Raw genomic sequence first — 21,202 nt, forward strand, 5'->3', positions numbered from 1 at the left:
AGCACAGGGCACGGCCTGCTATTCTCTATTGTGTGCGCGTCATTCCTCGGCTGGTAATCCTTTTTAGCAAGCATTACCAAGAGCATCTTCCCCCCCAAACCATTAAGCCTTGATTCGTTACGTGTCCGGTTATGTCCTCGAATCTTCGATACGCGCTAACTGCCACTGAAGCCTTTTGTCGCCACTGTGCTATCTGCGACTGATATTAGCACAATCGCTCACTGTGACTCCGCGTGTCCTAATTAACGGAGCATCGATGCCTGAAGCGACGCACCCTGCATGCGGCTCCGCGAGGGCTCGAGCAGCGGCCATCCGTATACGACCACTCCGACCGCAGCAGAATGTCCACACTGTGACACGCCTGAGTCTGCGACGACGAATGGAGGAGACAAGCTACAGCGCAATTCTAGAGATGTACAGCACAAAATTTGCGGAAAGAGACCCTATATGCTGAACCTCGCGGTAAAAGCGCTAAAACCGAAAAATAAGCATACCTTCGAATGCCGCAAACAGGATTATGGCACATTTGATTTTGTTTATAAGTTTAGCGTCTCAAAGCGACTCGGGCTGTAAATGGACGCCGTAGTGGAGGGCTGCGGATAATTTCGACCGGTTCGGGTAGCCACATCGCACAGCACACGAAAGTCGCGCGCGTTCGTTCCCGCACGCGGCGGTCGCATTTCGAAATGCTAGAGGCCGATGTACTGTAACCCCAGTGGTCAAAATTATCCGGAGCCCTCACAGGCTGAGAAGCCTATGATTTTCTGGAGCCCACTCACGGAGCTGAAGATTCTCGGACACATGGCCACGGCGATCGCCGGCAGTGAAGGCCCCCCAAGCACTGCTCCGGTTCTTGAGGTCGTCGGGCCTACAGGATAGCCTGTGACTTACCGAACGCTTACCGACTTCGGATACTGTTCCTCCCTTTTCTGCTCACATCTTCATGTGCGCAGTACCCTTTGTTGAAATCCCTTCCCCCCGCGCAGTGTAGCAAACCGTGTTTCTTCTTCCGGTTGACCGCGTCGCCTTTTCTTCCCCTCCTCCAAACGAAACCAAACGTGCCATAATCGTATTTGCATGCTGACCCATTCAAACCTGCACACATTTTCGATGGGGGAGAACTCTGTTTGCACCCCCTTTCCGCCACTGCATGAATGCGACAGCGTTAGAAACCTCACCGGGAAGAACGAAAAAAAAAATGCTTTGTCGCGACCACATAACTCCCTGGACCGGAAGGGAAGTCACCACACCGGAAGTGACTACTATAGTAGGATAAAACTTTAAAAAAACAGCAGTTGTTAACACTGGGCCACGGTTTGCGGCGTACTGTATTACTTCGCTAGCCAGTCACAAAAGTAAACAAAAGCATCATTTTAATGTTTGACTTTATTAAGCAAGCCAGGTAAGAAAATGCTAGAGCTTATAACATTTTTCTCGTGATTAGCTTATTGTTTAGGTGACAAGAGAAGTTTTAACAACGGCCAATGTTTTTGTCGTGGAGGAATTCTGTGCATCGGTCCTAAATGTGGGCGGAGCTTCACTGCAGACTTAAGTTGTATCGGACTATATACGTCTGTGTCGCCACCCCTAGAGGCCTTCGGAGGAACACCTACATAACCACCGCAGTCAGAGGACCCGAAAGGCTGCTTGGTTGTGCGCAGACAGACGCGTAGGGGTCCGTTGACACAGCCATCAAAAATCATGACACAAAACTCGATGTAAAGGCATCAACAGCTTCTGAACTTCGTGTCGTGCGATCCTTAGCCTTATATTTCGTGGTTTTCTTGTTGGCTTCCACTTTCAGTTGCAAGCGCGCAAATCGACTGTATTGATTTCATAAAATTGGGCGCATCTTCTAAAAAACCGGAGCTGCGCGTAAGCAATCGCGCCCGCGCGCGGTAAAATAAAATAAAAAACAGCGGGGAAGGACCCCCAGAGAGTGCGTAGCTTTGTGCGTGCTGCTGCCCTTTCCACTCTGCTCGCCGGCGAACAGCCAAAGTAAACATAGCCACGCGAGGCGTCGATTTCTATAGAATGTCGGAGTAGTTTCTACTCATCGTCGACGGAGAGGGCGTGGCCTTGACCGCGCTAAGGCAGCGCCATCTAGGTGATACCCTCTCCCCTTAGCTCTCGCGCCGACGTCTTCGCATGCGAGAAGGAACCAGAAATTTCTTAAAGGTGGTCTCCGCGCTCGACCAATGGGGTCGGGCGCCCGGCGCAACAAAGAGTTTGTGCAGTTCAAGCTGCGTGTATGTGCGCGCCTGCCTTGGCGCGAAGAACAAACACGCGGACTGTGCCTATAAATGTAGGGCTTCAACCGCTGTCTGTTAGCCCGAGCCGCCGTTCAAGCTTCCGAGAAGCGCGCCCGCTCGACTCCCGGGAGGACACCACTCGGCCAGCCAAGGACCAGCGAGGCAACGTGCGCCAGTCTGCGGGTCGGCCCCGCCGTGCTCCTCAGGTCGTCAGACTCGCAGTGCCCGGTGAACAAATTGTGTTTTGTTTATTTGTCTCTCTCTTGTGTTAGTTCCCTTTAGGTGCAAAGATTTTGTTGAATTGTATCTCTCTCTATTGTTACTTTGCACGAGTTGCATTGTGTTTGTAAATCACTTCGTATCTGCTCGTACGAGTGATTGTGAAAGCCTTTGTATCGTCTCTGCTGTATTAACTTTGTTTCGTTTTGTGAACCTTTGGCTCCGACCCATTCTCTGGCTTGCGACCGGGGAAAGCTGGGCACCAAACGACCAACCCCCTTGTCACGTGGTAGCTGGTCTCCGGCTGAGCTTGCCACGCTGAGTCGAGGGCATCTCCCTTGTGACCGAGACCGCTACCCCCACACGCTCTAAGGGTGTCTGGGAGCGCATGCTAAAGTGCGCGAAGTGGTGACAATTGATAAGCAGCGCAAGCGCTTGCTTGCAACTGGCAATTTCCTCGCGAAACAATCAATAAACTGACTCATATCTGCTCTCACACCTAACGAAGCCACGTGAAACAAGGCGTAGATTTCCACGGTCGCATGACTCAAACATATATGTGATGACACCCTTTTCGATATGATAGGCCTCTATCGATGCCGGGGAAGCGGTTGGTCTTTGTGTCTGTTCGGGGTTAAACGCGCGGGGTTAATCGATTAAACGGAGTTGCTTGACTGAGTGCAAGCGCATCCACGGCAGCGCAAACTAAGAGTTCACAAAAATCCATTGTTCTCCGAGGCTGTTATTCACGTAGCGCTCCCTGACTGCGCCGTGTATACGAGGGGACCGCAGGAAAGAATGAATACATGCGAAACAAGACACTGCATGCCGCACTGCACGTCAGAGTCAATATCAATATATCGCCACTCAGTGCAAACCAAACTATTAGGATAAAACCCCTCTGCCGCAGTTCATATATCTGCAAGAGGGGCGAACAAAACGCATATATGAACACAGCGCATGCGCCGTGCGAGTCGACCTCGTTGCCCTAGCTCGCACAGCGTCGAGTGAAGTTATACACTCTCAAAATTGACTGATACCTGTCTTCGTAACGTTTCAGAAGCGTTAGAAAAGGAGGTAATTAAGGGCAATGTTCAAGGGATTCTGAAAGGGGCTCTAATAAAGTTGTGGTATGCCTGAGATGTTAAAGCATGTCGCTTCACGAATATTGTCCAGCAAGAATTTTCTTTAATGCGCTTTGTAGAAGCTGAGTTATATGTAGCCAAAATCAGAATTCCAGCGTCTTCGCACCTTTCCCTCTCTCGTCACTTTTTGTACGCTGGAAGGTCGGCGCTCCTCCACCTCCGAGGGCGGAGCTTCCTGACCCGCCGGAGCTACGGGGCTTATTGGCCGCGGCTGCCTGACGTCTGCAAGAATCTCACTAATAGCCACCTCTCAACTTTTATACGCAAGTGGGAGCGACGGAGGAGGGTGCGAGCATGAAAAATTCGCCGGGAAGGGCTCGCCAGCTTTCGCGCGTGATTCTGGGTTGTCTGCCGCTTGAAGTGCATTATTTGGCTTAGGTTTTCATGAAAACACAATGCAGCGATTAAGCGAGTTGATGTGCTCTCCTCGGTAGGTGTTTCAGAGCACCTTTAACAAAAAAAAAACGTAACGCGTTGCTGTGCTACCTTTGGGGGGGGAGGGGGGGGGGCGCCCACAAAGCCGTGCCCGGGCCTTAAGACTCAGGCGTATACAGTCTCACCCAGATATATCGAACCTCAACGGGATCGCGAGACAGTTCGATATATCGCTAATTCAATATACAGTCGTGCCTCGTTAATATGGTCACTTTGGTTCCAGAGAAAAACTGTCTACAATGAGAGTCGTCCGTAATAATGAACTGCAAAAAAATGGCATGGTTTTAACGTTGTTAAACTGAGTACACGAGCTAAAGCATATGTGTTTAGCCTAGTTGGTCATGGTTTTGCTTTGTTGAGTCGGCGGAACATTTGGCGACGATATTAGACTCATCAGTTTTCATCACAGTTATTCATGCAATACGGATAATAGTGTGGCCCGTCCATTAGGCAGCTTTATACTGTAAAACATGATGCAATTAAATAAAAGGGCGTCACTCAGCCATTCGCACTTTTTTCGGTCCATTCTTCTGCTGTCCTACATTCAAAACGCATGCAGAAACTTAGACACCTCGTTGGGGCGGCAGAGATTTTGTTCTGATTATCGTCTATATTAACGGGGCGAAAATACACGAACCCTATTGGGCACTGTGAATTTTCTCCCTGTCTATGTCCGGACAGCGACCTTCCATATTATCGAGGCGTAAATACATTGATAAAGTTTGGCGCCCAGTTTGGTGTCCATAATTCGAATCGCCCATATTAACGAGGGTCGTATTAACGAGGCACGACTGTATATAAAAAGTGCCAATAGATAAGCTTATCTGTAATCTAGAAGCAAGAATACATTGCACTCAAGATAGTGGCGCTCTTTCTGCAGCGACGTGCCGCACGCCAGCATGCTGACAGCACACCGCTCGCTACCCGTTACTAGGCCTAACCTGAATCGAATCACATCGATGCCGCAGCGTACGATGCTTTGGAGTTAGGCCCTGCCTATCATTAGCTGTTTAATACTGTTACCATTACTACAAATAGAAAAATCGGTTATTGACATTACAGCTAGGTTTCCGCAGCGCCTTCGCCAGAGAAGCGGGTGAAGCAAGCCAGGCGGGGGCCGCGTCGCGGCGCTTTAGTTAGCTTGGCTTCACTGCACGGCAGCGAAGTGGCGTGGAAAAATAGTACAAGGGACCGAAGTTCACAATCACGCACGCCCCGCATCCACCTCGCCACGCGGTTTTCACACGCGCTGCCAGCAGGTGCCCAATGCCGCGTGTCCGCAGGGGAAATGTGATCGAAGAGCGCTGTTGGGAGAAGAGCCACTTGCAGGGCCGTGACGCGCCATTCGATTCATCGAACGACCGGCGAGATTGGAGTTCGATACACTGCGCGAATTTCTTACACTTGTAACAGGATTTTTAAGGGGATCAGCTGTGCGTTGCATATAGAGCCAACAATTCGATATATCCGGACTCGACTGAACACCTTAACGCTGGGCGTAGGCACTGCATGGTGCCTCGACCATGGCCTCCAGGACTTGCTCATACTTGGTGCATATATCTTCACGGCTTTCACAGCCATTATGGAAGCACAACATTCTTCGAAAAAAAGAAATAAATCATCAATATGACGGTATATACGCCACAATTACGGGGGAAAGGGGAGGGGCTCACCGTTTCACCTGGGGCACAAGACTACCAGCAGCACATTCCCGGTGATTTTTTTTAGTGCGCTAGCACTTATATATAGTGACCATTCCCCGAATTTGGGCATTGTGTGTGTGTCTGTCTGAAGCCGGTTTTGTGGCAGGCTGCTTCACCTGCCCACAGGGTGGTGGGCAACCTGTCCACCGTGTCAGGCGCCAGCCCATTCAGTAGTGAGAGGCTGCTCTGAAAGAGTAACCTGGGTCGCAACCCAACCCCAGAAACCCAAGTCCCACCGATGGCGGCACCTACCATGTATGCACCTGCCTTGTGCCACTGCTCACCTGCATGTCCTCCTTTCACTTTTGCATGAAAGAACATACCAACAACCACCTTACCTAGCAGAGCAGCGCAGCACCGAAACACATGCTCGCGCAGATATCTACATCTGGCCTAATGACCCAAATCAACTGACATTTTTTTATATGGATTTTATGAGGGTTTAACGTCCCAAAGCGACTCGGGCTATGAGGGACGCCGTAGTGAAGGGCTGCGGAAATTTCGACCACCTGGGGTTCTTTATCGTGCACTCACATCACACAGTACAATTCCCCGGTGAGTAATGAAGCTCCATTCGAAGAGCCACCTTTAGTTCCAGAAATCGCACATACAATCTCGAAGGATTCCACTATCCGGCTCGCATGGTACGTGGACATGCTCAAATGCAGGAAGACGCATACTACGAAGGCAACGCAGCTTTGTGCGCAGGTATAAATTGAGCTGTCAAAAGTGAGAAATAGACTATCGGTTCATTAGAAACCAGCCAATGGAGCTCCGCCGCAGTGAATACATGGTTTTCGTGCTTCTGTGTTCGCACACTTGCTTCCACTGCAGTGGCACGGGCCGGAGGATTTATTTTTTAATTCTTTTCAATAAGCCCCTCCATAGTATAAAGCACTTCCCCGAAGGCACTTCCTGCCGGACGGGAAACTCTGGTCTTTATTTTCTTCATTTCAAACCTGTGTTTTAGACTAGAGTGGCCGTATACTTGCGGTTATAGCTACGCATATATGCGCATGCGTAACGAAACAGCCGTTCCGCGTCGAGCACGTAACCTAGCCGACAAAACTGCTTCGCTATACTTGTAGGGCATGTTTCGCCTTATGAGATGTGCAACAGACGATGGAGAATGCCACGTTCCGCCCCACCTGCGAGGACAGCCGGCACTGAACGCGACGGCTGAGAGGGGCCCGGCAGCCGCGTTCCACTCGTGCGCTTTTCCCACACGCAGCAGAGAACAATGGGCAGGAAAGTGCACTCCCCGGCTGAGTGCAAAGGGGTGCCCACTTGTACGCACGGAGCGCACCGGGCCGGCCACGGAAGGAAGGCAGCCTGTGCTCAGCCATGTCTGACCATTGGGCCGTGACACGCGGGACGCAGTCGGCGATATATGGATGCCGTGTCGGCCCAACCTAGGAGGGGATGTTTTTCCCGGTGCCTCATGTAAAAGTGACCGGGCACAGTGGAGAGACCAGCCATGCCTTAGCGATTTTTGCACACATACTGTATATAAGTCATTTGCACGCAGCGTCACGCGCGCCATCTTTGGGATCCAACAGCGCACACAGACGAGGACGGACAGTGAGGAAGACGAACACAGCGCCGTGTTCGCCCGTCATCGTCTGTGTGCGCTGTTTAAACTTGCATCACGGAATAACAACTAGCCCAACAAAAGACATCTTTAGGCGCAAAGGATATAGCTCCCACAGTGTATGAAACTGAGCAGGCGGCGATAAGCAGAATAAAAAATGGCTCAGTTGTCGCTGCGCTTTCGGGTCCCAAACATATGGCGCCTGTGCAAACAAAATACGCCGCACTGAAGTAATCCGGATTAATTTTCACTACCCAGCCCGGTTCTGGAACGTGCACAAAAATCTCAGTATACGGTTATTTTTGCATTTCACCCCATCTAAATTCGGCCGCCGCAGCCGAGAAACTAAGCCGCGACCACGTTACCGCGTGCTCCATCACCGATGTTTCTCATGTCCAACATGCTTGCACAAAAATGTTGATATTACTGTTGCAGTAATACTGAGGGCAATGGTTCATTCTTCCAATGTGTGGCAAAATCTTTTAAAATTTTGCCATCTGTCGCGTGGAGCAGTTATGACTGGCACAAAAACCAACGGGGAGCGCTTTTGACGATAGCAAAAACGTCACCTGTGGATATTTCATTGTTATAGCGAAATCTTGCGAAATATAAAACTAGTTGCGTTCATAAACTTTTTCCCGTTCAAAAATGCTTTTGCCCAGACGAAGACAAGACATCTTGTCGAAACGTTGGCAAACACCCTGAGGTGTTCCTTTTGTCCAGAATTGTCGGGTATGCAAGCCGCTTCACAAACGAAAGAACCTAACAGTCATTCAATGAAATTAAAACACAGGGTAATAATCCTCTATTTTTCAACGGTGGTGTTGGCCAGAGTGGAATTTTGGTCACGCAATCAATTTGATATAGCAAGTAGAAGACCGTATACGCTGCACTTGAGGTCCAAAGGCACTACCTGCTCCAAGTGGGCCACGCTGGAGGATGCCTCGCCCAGGGAGGTTACAAAACCGTCTTCCTGTCACCTTCCGTACTTTCAATGTACTTTTGTTGCGAGTATCGCAACCCTGCTGCTACCCCTGCGTTTGTCCACATCGCTGTGGACCACCAGCACCACCCCCAACACATGCCGGCGGACGTGGAAATTGTTGTACCGCACATGGCCTCGTCCCGTGCAACTTGATAACAGTCTTGACCGTGGAACTTGGTCGGAAGTGGAGGGCAGCAGCTGTGTGAGAACCTATTATGCTACCTAAGGCATCAAGACTGCGACAACTGACACGGCCGTTCGGTCTCGGGAGATCGAGAGGCCGCTGCCTTCATTACGCTATTGAGTAGACAAGGGTAGCAGCACATTGTTTTTCTTAGTTTGTTTCAATGACTACTGTCCGCTTCCTTTTAAATACAAATGTGCCCCTCACTTCTCCACCGTTGTCTCCTCAAATTGCTTCACTGGTTTCACACGGTTACGTGCTTCAGTGTTGCCCCAAAGGCTGCGTGCTGTTCAGTCGTAAGCACGCAACGCGTGATGGGATCGAAAGCATATATGCACTGGTCGTCGGCAACTTGCGACTGGTTTTCCTTGTACTTACAGTCCCATTCAAGATGCACACAGACTAGCAGAAATTTAACCTTCCGAGCGTGCCAACTGTCACCTTTTTCATCATTTCGCGTTTTAGAAAAGCAACAGCGCAGATCTTGGACATACAGGCGCGACCCGTGCGCTGACTCACACGTCTCGGAAAACGTGCGCCGCTTTGCATACTAAAATCTTCCCTTTTCTTCAATAACAACAGCTGTGGGTCAGCGTCTATTGTGTCTCAACTGCGCATTCGTCAGTGTCTGTGTGCTTTTACATCCACAATCGAGAAGTTGTCAAGACACGTACCGTCCGACGATCGTCACCCTTAGTTTATTTCTCACAGCCGATACGAACGTACGAGACAGCTGATAATGTATTACATTACAGGCAAAGAAAGTATATGTGTTGTATCACCCTAAGAATACAGGACACGTAGCATACAGCGCCCGTCAACCACGAAATTCTATAATCTTTTAGCGTGCGCGCGTGTGCTTGCATCACACACTTTTGACTATCGCAATGAAGTTTGGAAAAGTACCGTCACGAAAGCCAATCGTGCATTAACAGAAGCATCACAGTGAATTAACAGTTCCTTTCAACGAACAGCAATCACGGACGCCAGCGATTATCAAACCATAGTAGCGTATTCCGCTGCCAGGTACGCAGCAGTGGGTGAATTTCGACCGACCGGGGACCGGCGCACACTGAAAGCTCAACCAGCTGGGCGGCACAACCACCAAAATATCCAATCACGTACTGCTAGATCAGGTTATTGCAATTCTCTTTTGAGCATCTGCAGTTCAACTCCACACAGCTGTGGCACTTGATGACATGACACAGAGACTACGAACACGTTACTTCGACGTGACAAGCACGCTGGTAAGCGGCGGAGCCCGATGAAATCCGAAGCCAGTCCAGGAAACCAAGCGTATCCGTGTTACGTCGCGCTCACCTTCGAGGCCGAGGTTCTTGGCGGCCGCGCGCAGCGTCTGGCGCAGCTTGTCGGCACTCCGGCCGGCGACGCCCCAGCGCAGGCCCTCGGAGGCGCGGTGCAGCTCCTCGACCACGTACACGCCCGTGACGCCCGTGGCCCCGAAGAGTACGATGTCGAGCTCCCGAGGTGAGGACATGTCGCCGCCGATGTCCACGCCTCGCTCCTCAGCCCGAGCAGATACGCGTCGCGTCGCACTTTCCGCCTCGCACGCCTTCGCCGTTCAGCACGCTCGAACAACCGCCCGCACTACCGGGTCGCCCTGCGCCCTATGTTTACCCCACGTTTCTTCCGGACTACTTGCGGAGGCGGGGCGCGCATTCGCTAGGGACGCGACTAACCTCTGCGGAATACACTAGGTACACCAGCCCTCTAGTGTCCCTAGCGCGTTGAGCCTAGCGTTTTTAGGTGCTCAACTTATTGAACCTAGAGCTTGACAGTCCCTAGGCCACATTGGTTGGCAAATGGTTGCGTTATTTCAGTTTAGCAATGAATATGCGGGGCGTTCTTGTTGGCGGCAGCCAACTCAAGCGATTGTGCTGAAGTCGCCTACGTTTAAGCCCGTCGGTTGAGACCTGTACGTTTAGCTTCGGGGGCAACTCAAGCGATTGTGCAGAAGTCGCCTACGTTTATGCCCGTCGGTTGAGACCTGTACGTTTAGCTTCGGAGGCTACGACGCCGTGAACCTTGCAAGCGCTGTGCGGCGCCTTAATCTCAAGCCCGTAGATTTTGTTATCCTTTACGTAGGAGGGAATGACCTTGCGAGGCCTAATGCCAGTCCGCAAGCGATATGCGTTAACGTCAAGGTAGTACGTAATTGCTGAGCACTTCCAATTGCTGTCGATTTCAGTACGGAATTCTCATACATCTTTTCGTATCACAGGCCCTTGTCCTGCTTCTGCTGAGCGACATGGCACCTGTCGTGCTTGTGGCAAAGGTGTTGCCGCGGTGTTTTGCCTCGACGGACGCCGAGGCAAGTCTTCGCTTGCTTAACCGCAAGTTGACGGCTGCGCTGAAGCGGATGCCGTGTGTGGGCATCTTGAACCCAGACGTGAGTACCGATTCATGCTTGTCTTAACCGTGTGCGAGGCAAGTGCAGTCAGCAGGCAGTTTCCTCGCAGCAAGCCTGGCGGGCGCTGGAGCGGTTTGCCGAAGAACCATAAAAGTGAAATATTGGCTCAGCTGTTCTATAACTGGTACAGTGCAGTCGACAGGACGCACAGTGTACCAGTGCGCCTTCGGTCTAGCACCAGCATAATATTGACAACCGAGTACAGGTTCAAAACTTTCACTTTCTTTGTGGTACTTGGTGGCGTTGTAGCGCTTTAAATAGGTGTGCTGACGACTGTACATTATGCGACAAATATAGTGGTGTGGTACCTTGCAACAATATTTGTGCGTGGGGAAACAAACTGTCGTGTAGAAAAAGTTAACTCCTGCATGTGACCGTGAATTTGCGAACTGTTTTGATAGAAGTGAAGGCGAGCGGACAGTGACACAGTCCCCTTGCTATTCTCAGAGCCTGAACTTTCCTGCGTCAATCGACCTTTGTTTTTCAGAGAGCGTCCGCGAATTGAGGTGTGTACCCACAGATACTGCAATGCAGCTATCCTTCCAAGTCCAATTTCCAGGTGGCTGGCATACTCTTCAAAGCATTCTAATTATTGCTTGCTGCACTGGAGGGGTTGCAGCATACCAGACACACTTGCCAAACTCTTAAGCATAAACTAATGTTCTTTGGTGGTGTGCCCCGCGACACAATCGCCTGTCACTCGTCACCTTGTTCATTCGCCTCACGGCATTGAAGAAGTGTAATTATACTAACTCCCCGTTCTTAATACTCAGCAGCATACGTATGACTACAGTACTAATGAAACATCTTCTAGTAATATATTGTATTTCTAAGGGATGCTGTGAGTGTTGCAAAAATTTGGCAAGAAGTGAGTTTAGTCTCCCACAACCATAATAGTTAATAATAAATAGCCTAAATGACCTTCCTTGCTCCATTATGCCCACGAAGTTTTCGCTTAACTATTTCACCGAGCTATAGCTCAGATAAAGCGAGCATTAGCAGCTTCTTTGCTGAAACCATGCTAAAAAAAACTTCCTTCGCAAATGCTGCTGTGATTGGCTAGTCTTGTGAGCTGATTTCGGGTGGGCGCCACTTTCATGTCAGTTTTCATACAGCATAAATCATGCCTACTAAAGCCTCAAACGGCATGAGTGGCAGTGCCTGGCAGACAGTGAGAAATGTAAAGCAAAGGAAAATAAAGACAATGAATTTTGAAAAAAAAAAAAGTCAGCAGCACAGAGAGACGAATATACACACAACTGTTACGCCATCAAGAGGGATGACCGTAATTTGAAATTAAGAAAATGACATCAGATGAAATAAAGGGCAGGAAGCAACGCAGAGACAGGCTGCAAAATTTTTTTCAGGGTCTATTTAGTATTCATGCGAAATACACTAGGTGGCAAACTATTGAATGAGGCAGGTACATAGTATTGACGTGTGCGCTTTCCATACCGGGTTGAGGAGCGAGTAACATGTCACTGTTTGTAATGTACTGCACACACTCCAGTGTTTGGTCAGCTACCTTGGCCACCTCTTGGCAGCTCAGATTCTAGCTAAGTATCATAGCATGGCAAAACGCAAGCTGTTGTGTGTCTGTGTGTCCGGATCCAAAGCTAATTTCAGAATAATAATAATAATTGGTTTTTGGGGAAAGGAAATGGCGTAGCAGTATCTGTATTGTATAAGGGAAGGGATAAAGGAGGTAGTGAAAGAGGAAAGGAAGAAAGAGGGGCCGTAGTGGAGGGCTCCGGAATAATTTCGACCACCTGGGGATCTTCCAGCGCCTTAGCGTTTTGCCTCCATAAAAACGCAGCAGCCGCGGTCGGGTTCGAACCCGGGAACTCCAGATCAGTAGCCGAGCGCCCTAACCACTGAGCCACCGCTGCGGGTGGCTCAGAAAAAAACGCTTTGCGTGTGCATTGGCCACGGTTTTTTAAGTTCTAACATCAGCGCACACTTGCAAGAAATGCGACATCTTTTTTTTAAGGAGAAAGACCATGATCAAAGGAATGAACAGAAGTGAGTGAGTGACCTTCTAGACCACCAGAATCATACCTGTCATTCATAACAAGAGCAAAGTCTATGGCACTGAATGTGACAACTCGTGCAAACAGAGGAGAAAAGACATCAAACACCATGGTGTGTGCTGCTGGGAAATTATACACGTTAATGAAAGCAGCAGAGAGCGAGTTACAAAATATGCGGGGTTGCATGTGCTAGTGACGTAGTTTTTTTTCCCTTCGCAAAGTCAAGGTGGCAATGACTGATGCACTGGCAGACAGAGCAGACTGATCATGATGAGAGTGAATGTTCATGGTGCAAGGGCATCTGCGGCCAAAGAGCGCCATGGCACAAGATATTTTCGTTTGCTCAAGGTGGAGTCAAAGACCCATTTCCCAAGCATTTCACCATGAATAAGCCGAGCACCAAGCAGGGGAAAGCTTGTACCCATTGTATCACCGGTGGGTACCCGGCAACACTGGGGATCGAACCCCGTACCTCCTGCATGCGAGGTGGATGCTCAGCCACTAGGCCGCCGCTGCGGTCCAGAGCAGACTATAGCTCGGACCGAAGGAAACAAAAATCTCTTAAGCAAGCAGCAAAGTGACATTCCAACCACATTGCTTATCATTTTGAAATTTGTTGCCTATACACTATTTACAGTGCCATGTCATGGAGGCTGCCATCTTTGATCACGTGGTCACGCTGCCATTGCATGCCTCCCGACCGCTGAGCTCCTGCCTCGTCCCAACGGCTGCTGCTTCTGGGGGTTTGGCTCAGATAGCCAGTGTTTTGGCTGATATGGTTGTAAAGGAGTGGGAAGGTGACACTAGCATAAGGCTAAAGGTTCAAAGAACATTTTAAAACCACAATTTGATCACTTCAGGCGTGAAAACGTGATCGGGCTGCATGTCGTGGAGATACACTCAGCTCTCAGCCTCTTCGAACCGACGAAGGCATCGCTTGAATGCTACACTGTTCAACACTGCAAGCTAGCAGGTCACTGCTCTTATGTTTTGAAGAGATATGCAAAAATCTCGGCATATTAGACTCGCTACCCGGCATTGCTCAAAGACGAGACGCACTTCCTGCATGGTACAATTTTCCAGCAATCTGCGATTTCACGCTAACTTCTGTAAGAAGCACACTCTACAACAGATTATAGAAGAATTTCTTGTACTGAAAGAAAAATACAGTGGTTCACGGACTTTTATACGGATGACTGGAAAACTTGTTTATGTTGGAAGCGCAGTGGTGAAAGGAAATGGGGAAAGAAATAGTAAGACTTCCACATTATGCATTGATTTTCACTGCCGATTGTTAAGCCGTCTGTGTAGCTGTAGAAAAAATAAACAATAACCTCACAGACAGTATTATTTACACACACACTCTGAGTGTACTTTCGGCTCTTTAATTTAAAAATGTAATCTCTCCGCTTCTTAGCGACATCATACACAACATAAAATAGCCAAGCCACAGCTCAAGGACAAAACAAAACTGTGCTGGGTGCCGAGCCATGTCGTTATTAAAGGCAACGAGAGAGCAGATGTCTGCGCTGCTCAAGCTCGTGGCAGGGAAATAAAAACGCACATATCCCCTTTAATGAAAAATGAAGCAAATAAACTTCACTTTGCTATGCCAGTTTTAGATGAATGGAAGTCTTGCACCTGCCTGAAAGGTTTTGAGGAAGTGGCTATCTGCCGTCTTCGTATAGGGCATTGTTACGTTTGGAGACGCCAACATGCCAAGAATATTAAAGCCACTGGGACTCATCAATCTACCGAGGCTTCAAAGGGCCGTCGATGTGGTTGCAGCGCTACGAGTGCAGGTGGTGGCGTCTACAAGGGTCATTCCCCCCCCCCCCTGCTGTTTAAGGGGTGAAACGGCTCCCCGCTGTCTGAGAAAGGCTTTAGAGAACCTGTCTTTTGTTCTCAACGCCGGACCTACCCGGGACATTTTTCTCCCGGAGGGGACGACGGGGAGCCGGCGAGCGGCGGAACTGCAAATCAGCCGTGACAAATGCGGCCGGGTTTGACTAAGCCAACGTCTCTGGAATCTTCATGCTTCGAAAACAACTTCGACTTAGACTGTGCTTTCCCACACCCATACGTGAAAGCTTCTGCGAACTGCGGTGGGATCCATTCGCCCCACGCTACCGCTGTGAAGTGCAGGTGAATGACCTTCGACGCTCTCAATGGGACCCCCTTCGGGCTATTCATCACTGAAGCCTGGACAGCGCGGACACTAATCTGCCAGAAGTGGCAAGAGTGTGTGGATGGGGGCGGACCCGGAAGACTGGACACGTGATCTACATCACAGTGATTCGACGCATTTTTAATGAACTAGATTCCCCAACTAGGGACCTGGGGACAGCGGACCCTATTTAAGCAGCGATCTGGCGTGTGTTAGCCAGCTCCCGATTCACTCTTTCAATCTTTGTATAAATGTAAATAAACCCTTCAGTCTCTTCATCTCTTCGTCAACCCCACTACAGCAGTCTCCCGATCCGGAACCCGGGGACACCGACCTTGGCGAGAGACGGCACAGGCGAACCAGGAGCCGCATCTAACAACTGGTTGGCAGCGGTTGGATCGACCATGCGGCGTGATGTTGCTTCCGTGGGTGAGTGCTTGAACTTTGCTTGAGATTCGCCAGGCTTCAGTTGTTTGGGTTAGTACATTGAACTGCTGGGAATCGAGGGAAGTTGATCAGTGAGTCTGATTGCGTGTAGCTCACGTCAACAGTTGTTCAGCAAAGTCAAGGCTCAGAGCAGCAAACATGGATCTAATGAAGTTGCTAAGGTCAGATTTGCTGTCATTGTGTGATGAGTTGGGTGTAGATGTAGAGGAGAAGATGAAAAAGTCACACATTTGCACATTGCTCTTGGAAACCGCTAATGAAGAAACAGTTAGCGATACGTGGGAACTCCTCAAAGCTGAGCGAAAGAAAAAGGAAGATGAGCGAAAGAAAGAGGAAGATGAGCGAAAGAAAGAGGAAACTGAGCGAAAGAGAGAGGAAAATGAGCGCCAACGGCTAGCGGCCGAGCGAGAGGAACGGGAGCTCAGAAGGTTACAGCTTGCGAATGACCAAAAGAAACTGGAATGTGAGAGTTCGAGAGGCATGACTCCAGAGAGAGTGAGTCAGGCCGAATCGTTTCCTATGGACAGATTGATGCAGCCGTATAAGATTGGCGAGGATCTTGGTTATTACCTCGTGAATTTCGAGAGGACGTGTGAGAAACGGGGTTACGCTAAGGAGACCTGGCCACAAAAGCTACTAATGGTGTTACCCTGTGAGGCGGCCACTATAGTCGCGAGGCTTGACGCGAAAGATGCCGATGACTACGAGAAGGTTAAAGCGAGTTTGCTAAGAAAGTACCGACTTTCGGCAGAAGAATTCCGACAGCGGTTCAGAGGTGCCAGCAAGAGAAGCAGCGAGAGCTATGCAGAATTCGCATTCAGTTTGAAGGCGAACCTTACAGAGTGGTTGAAGGGCGCGGAGGCATATGACACCAAAGATAAGGTTGTCGAATGTGTAGGCCTCGAGCAGTTCTATAACAGTATCCCTGAGGCCGTTAAGTTATGGGTGCAAGACAGGGAAAATGTGAGCACAGTGGAGAAAGCTGCAGAACTAGCGGACGAATATGCAACACGGAGAAAGCTGAGTTCCGAGTTAAGCGAGTCTGAAAAGAAAGCGTTCGGTTTAAGGAAGCGTTTCATTCCCAAAAATCGATCGCAATTTAGGAATCGCGAGACAGTTGAGGGCACTAAACAGGCCCCAGAAAAAACTGAGGATCGTGCCAAGCAGGCCGGAGCTCAGAAAGCATTGACGAAGGAGTTCGAGGCCAGGAAGCCGTTCCGTTGTTTCAACTGTCAGGAAACTGGACATATTGCAGCAAGGTGTACGAAGATGCGATTAGCTTTCTCATATGCCAACGACAGTGATGAGAATTTGGAACTTCTGCGTCCATATATTCACGAACTCCAAGTAAATGGAAAATTGTGCAGGGTCCTTCGGGACAGCGGGGCAACAATGGACATTGTTCACCCCTCATATGTCAAGGAGGAAGACTTTACTGGGGAAGTAGCATGGATAAGACAGGTACTAGAAAATCAGAGTGTGTGCCTGCCTATGGCAAGGGTGGTGATTTCCGGCCCGTTCGGCGAGCTAGTGACAGAAGCCGCCGTCTCGTCGGCTGTTTCATTGCAGTACCCGTATCTATTCTCCAATAAGTCAAATCAGCTGCTTTGCGATCGAGGTCAGAAGCTGGCTGAGGGGACAGTGAAAGCCCTGACTAGGTCCAAATCACGCGAGCTTGCTTCCAAGCTTAGGTACAGCCAGGAATCAGAGGCAACTGGTGAGAGGGAGGGAATTCCCGAGATTGCGGAACCAAGCAAAGAAAATGCAGTTCGAGCACATGAACAGCAGCAGGAACCTGTTACCGAAGGTAGCCCCATCGATGCCAGCCTACAAGAAGCGTGCAGTCCAGACTCCATGTTATTGCCCACCTCCCTGTGCATGGATCGCTTGTTGCGCGTTGACAGAGACTCCTTAATCACAGAACAGGAAAGAGACCCTAGCTTGTCAAAGTTACACTTCATAGCCAAGGAGGGTATTGCTAGGCGTAACGTGACATTGCACCACAAAGGCGGATTGCTGTATCGCCATTACAGGGACAAAAAGGGGAAGACGCTTGATCAGCTGGTCGTGCCTGAAAAGTACCGCTCTGACCTTTTAGGCCTCTGTCACGGAAACAGTTGGTCAGGGCACTTAGGTGTAAACAAAACGAAGGAAAGGCTGCTTGGGGAATACTACTGGCCGGGATGTTTCCGAGATGCTGAACGCTACGTGCAGTCATGCGACGCGTGTCAGCGCACCGGAAAACCAGGAGAAAGATGGAAGGCCCCGCTAAAGCTGGTGCCGCTTATCTCGGAGCCTTTTCGACGTCTGGTCATTGACACCGTCGGGCCACTACCCAGAACTAAGTCAGGCTATAAGTATGTACTCACTATGATATGCCCTGCTACCAAGTTCCCGGAGGCGGTGCCGCTAAAGGAGCTTAGCTCGGCAGAGATAGTGGACGGTCTCCTGTCCGTTTTCGCTCGAATTGGCTTTTCGGCAGAAATTCAGGCTGATCAGGGGACAGTTTTCACGAGCGCACTCACAACCACGTTCTTACAGAGGTGTGGGGTGAGGTTGATTCATAGCTCCGTTTACCACCCTCAATCGAACAGCGTCGAGAAGTGGCACTCAGTGCTCAAAAGAGTGCTACGTGCTTCCTGCTATGAGCACAAAGACGATTGGGAAAGTTGCCTCCCGGCAACGCTGTTCGCCCTGAGAACAGTACCGCACGAAGCGACGGGCTTCACTCCTGCAGAACTAGTGTACGGAAGGGCTCTTCGTTCCCCGCTTAGGATGCTTAGAGAAATGTGGGAGGGGACAGGAGAGAGTCAGTCAGTAGTGGAGTATGTGTTGCAGTTACTAAACCGCCTGAGTGCCACACGAGAACTAGTGGATCGAAATCTCAAAACAGCTCAGGACACGGCGAAGAAGTACTACGACAAGAATGCTAGACTGAGAACCTTCAAGACGGGGGATCGTGTGCTTATTCTCAGGTCCGCACGCAAAAATAAGATGGAAGTTCACTGGGACGGGCCAGTGGAAGTTTTGGATCAGATTTCAGAAACCAACTACACTTTGAAAATGCCAGGGAGAGGACAGCAGATAAAGATCTATCACTGCAATTTAATGAAGCCCTATGTAGAAAGGAGCGGGGTTGTAAACATGGCCGTAAATATCCCCGAAGAGCTACAAACCGAAAACCCTGAGTGGAAAGGCAGCATGAAAGAAAATGCTACCAACAGCATAGAGGAAATCGTGTCCCGATCCGCGAGCACCATGGATCTAGAACAAAAGCAACTCCAAGAATTGAGGCAACTGCTGTGCGAATTCCGGGAGAGTTTTAGCGACCGGCCGGGGAAGACAAATCTCATCACGCATGAGATAGAGCTAACTTCGACCGATCCAGTAAGATCAAAAGCCTACAGAGTTTCTCCAAGGCAGAAAGAAATAATTGAGGCGGAGATAAAGCACATGCTGGAACTTGGCGTGATAGAGCCAGCAGAGAGCGACTACACCTCCCCGCTGATACTCGTGGAGGCACCAGGCAAAGATCCGCGACCTTGCGTGGACTACAGGAAGCTGAATACCATAACAAAGGACCAGCTGTACCCAATACCGAACATCGAAGAAAGGATCGAGACAGTTAGCGCGGCACAGTACATCTCCACCCTTGACCTGGTGAGAGGGTACTGGCAAGTCCCCCTCTCGGAAAGCGCGAGTCGGTATGCAGCATTTATTTCTCCCATGGGGGTATTCCGACCTTTGGTGCTCAGTTTTGGGCTAAAGAATGCACCTTTTAGCTTTTCAAAGCTAATGGACATCATCCTCAAGGACATGCAGGATTTCGCGCTGCCTTACCTTGACGATGTGGCCATTTTTTCTAACTCTTGGGAAGACCATGTTTCCCATCTCAGGAGGGTACTGACGAGTTTGAGGGACGCTGGGCTAACCATTAAGGCCGAAAAATGTAGTTTTGGCTGCTCACATGTCACCTATCTTGGTCATGTTGTCGGTAGAGGGACGAGGAGACCGTCAGACCTCAAGATAGCCCCTATCGCTGAATTCCCGCAGCCCCGAACTAAGACGGATGTACGGTCATTTCTCGGTCTGGTGGGGTACTACCAAAGGTACATACCCAACTATTCACAGCTAGCAAGTCCTTTGACCGATGCGCTTCGCAAAGAAAAGCCGAATAGCGTTATCTGGGACGCAGCAAAAGAAATTTCGTTTCAGAGCTTGAAGAGCGTGCTGGTTTCGCGGCCCGTGTTACGCGCGCCGGACTACAGCAAGGAATTCGTGGTCCAGTGTGACGCCAGCGACCGGGGTATGGGGGTCGTATTAAGCCAAGTCGGAGACGACAATGAGGAGCACCCTATCCTTTATGCCAGCAGGAAGTTAACCGTAAGGGAAGAAGCCTACAGCGCTTCGGAAAAGGAATGCGCTTGTCTGGTTTGGGCTGCACAGAAGCTAGCCTGTTATGTTTACGGGGCGAAATTTACTTTCGAGACAGATCATTGTCCGCTTACATGGCTGCGTCAAATGTCGCCCAAGAATGGCCGCTTGCTTCGATGGAGTCTAGCCCTCCAGCAATATAACTTTTCTGTGCGATACAAAAGGGGCAAATGTCATGGAAATGCCGACGGATTGAGCAGGTTATTCCCATAATTGAGGTATCCGTTCGGTGGCAATTTGGTGCCTTTTCGTATTTTTTTAGGTACTAGTTAGCTTTGTTTTGGCGTGGTGTCCTATTATCCTTTTTCTTTTGCTTCCAAATTTGCCACCTCTCTTCAAGCCGTGTTCGGCGAATCGGACTTTGGCAGCGAATTTGGCAGACATGGAAGCTGTTCTTAGTAGCCGAGATTATTGCTGTCAGCTACAAAATTTTGTGCTTACGTTTACATTGATAATGCAGTAGTATTGCATAACAGCCTGGTGGCTCTCGGGTGAATTTCGTGCACTGCCTGGGGAGTGGCGCCATGTTGAGTGGCTGATTTCGACTAATGCCTCCGTTGTCCGAGGTTTAGGACTCTACTCTGTGCTTGCAGACAAGATGAAGAAGGGCCTCCCACGCTACAACTCAAGTCATCTCTCCTCGACCAGTGATTGTGACCACTGGCCGATCGAGATTGTCCTGGCCGCGGAGGAGCTGTTACGTTTGGAGACGCCAACATGCCAAGAATATTAAAGCCACTGGGACTCATCAATCTACCGAGGCTTCAAAGGGCCGTCGGTGTGGTTGCAGCGCTACGAGTGCAGGTGGTGGCGTCTACAAGGGTCATTCCCCCCCCCTGCTGTTTAAGGGGTGAAACGGCTCCCCGCTGTCTGAGAAAGGCTTTAGAGAACCTGTCTTTTGTTCTCAACGCCGGACCTACCCGGGACATTTTTCTCCCGGAGGGGACGACGGGGAGCCGGCGAGCGGCGGAACTGCAAATCAGCCGTGACAAATGCGGCCGGGTTTGACTAAGCCAACGTCTCTGGAATCTTCATGCTTCGAAAACAACTTCGACTTAGACTGTGCTTTCCCACACCCATACGTGAAAGCTTCTGCGAACTGCGGTGGGATCCATTCGCCCCACGCTACCGCTGTGAAGTGCAGGTGAATGACCTTCGACGCTCTCAATGGGACCCCCT

General features: G+C 50.0%; 3 protein-coding genes across 12 annotated transcripts in view; 2 read left to right on the plus strand and 1 right to left on the minus strand.

Annotated features, from left to right (window-relative positions):
• The window catches only part of LOC144132404 (saccharopine dehydrogenase-like oxidoreductase), a 74,490-nt gene extending 64,330 nt beyond the window's left edge, over positions 1 to 10,160 (minus strand). Inside the window, exon 1 of the mRNA XM_077664794.1 lies at positions 9,835 to 10,160. Coding sequence (XP_077520920.1) covers positions 9,835 to 10,012 — 178 coding nt within the window. The 5' untranslated portion in view covers positions 10,013 to 10,160. The remainder of the gene's footprint in view (positions 1 to 9,834) is intronic.
• Positions 10,161 to 10,311: 151 nt separating this feature from the next.
• The window catches only part of LOC144132405 (uncharacterized), a 273,566-nt gene continuing 262,675 nt past the window's right edge, over positions 10,312 to 21,202 (plus strand). For 8 of the 10 annotated variants that reach the window (XM_077664798.1, XM_077664803.1, XM_077664805.1 and 5 more), the window contains exon 1: positions 10,312 to 10,924. In XM_077664798.1, the coding sequence (XP_077520924.1) occupies positions 10,784 to 10,924 (141 nt within the window). In that variant the 5' untranslated portion in view covers positions 10,312 to 10,783. The remainder of the gene's footprint in view (positions 10,925 to 21,202) is intronic. The other 2 variants (XM_077664795.1, XM_077664802.1) reach the window with 2 other exon arrangements.
• LOC144133605 (uncharacterized) lies at positions 15,728 to 18,237 on the plus strand. Its single transcript, XM_077666795.1, has 3 exons — positions 15,728 to 15,883; positions 15,932 to 18,139; positions 18,184 to 18,237. Exons 1-3 carry the CDS (start codon positions 15,728 to 15,730, stop codon positions 18,235 to 18,237), a joined length of 2,418 nt encoding a protein of 805 aa, XP_077522921.1.

The sequence above is a fragment of the Amblyomma americanum genome, chromosome 5 (assembly GCF_052857255.1).
Source record: "Amblyomma americanum isolate KBUSLIRL-KWMA chromosome 5, ASM5285725v1, whole genome shotgun sequence".
Lineage (NCBI taxonomy): Eukaryota > Metazoa > Arthropoda > Arachnida > Ixodida > Ixodidae > Amblyomma > Amblyomma americanum.

Bases quoted from the DNA above. Each gene is read 5' to 3' on its own strand.
- LOC144133605 (XM_077666795.1), top strand. From the start codon at position 15,728: ATGGATCTAATGAAGTTGCTAAGGTCAGATTTGCTGTCATTGTGTGAT. The intron at 15,884-15,931 runs GCTGAGCGAAAG...GAGGAAGATGAG, and splicing joins ATACGTGGGAACTCCTCAAA to CGAAAGAAAGAGGAAACTGA. The intron at 18,140-18,183 runs GTGAGGTTGATT...TCAATCGAACAG, and splicing joins CGTTCTTACAGAGGTGTGGG to CGTCGAGAAGTGGCACTCAG.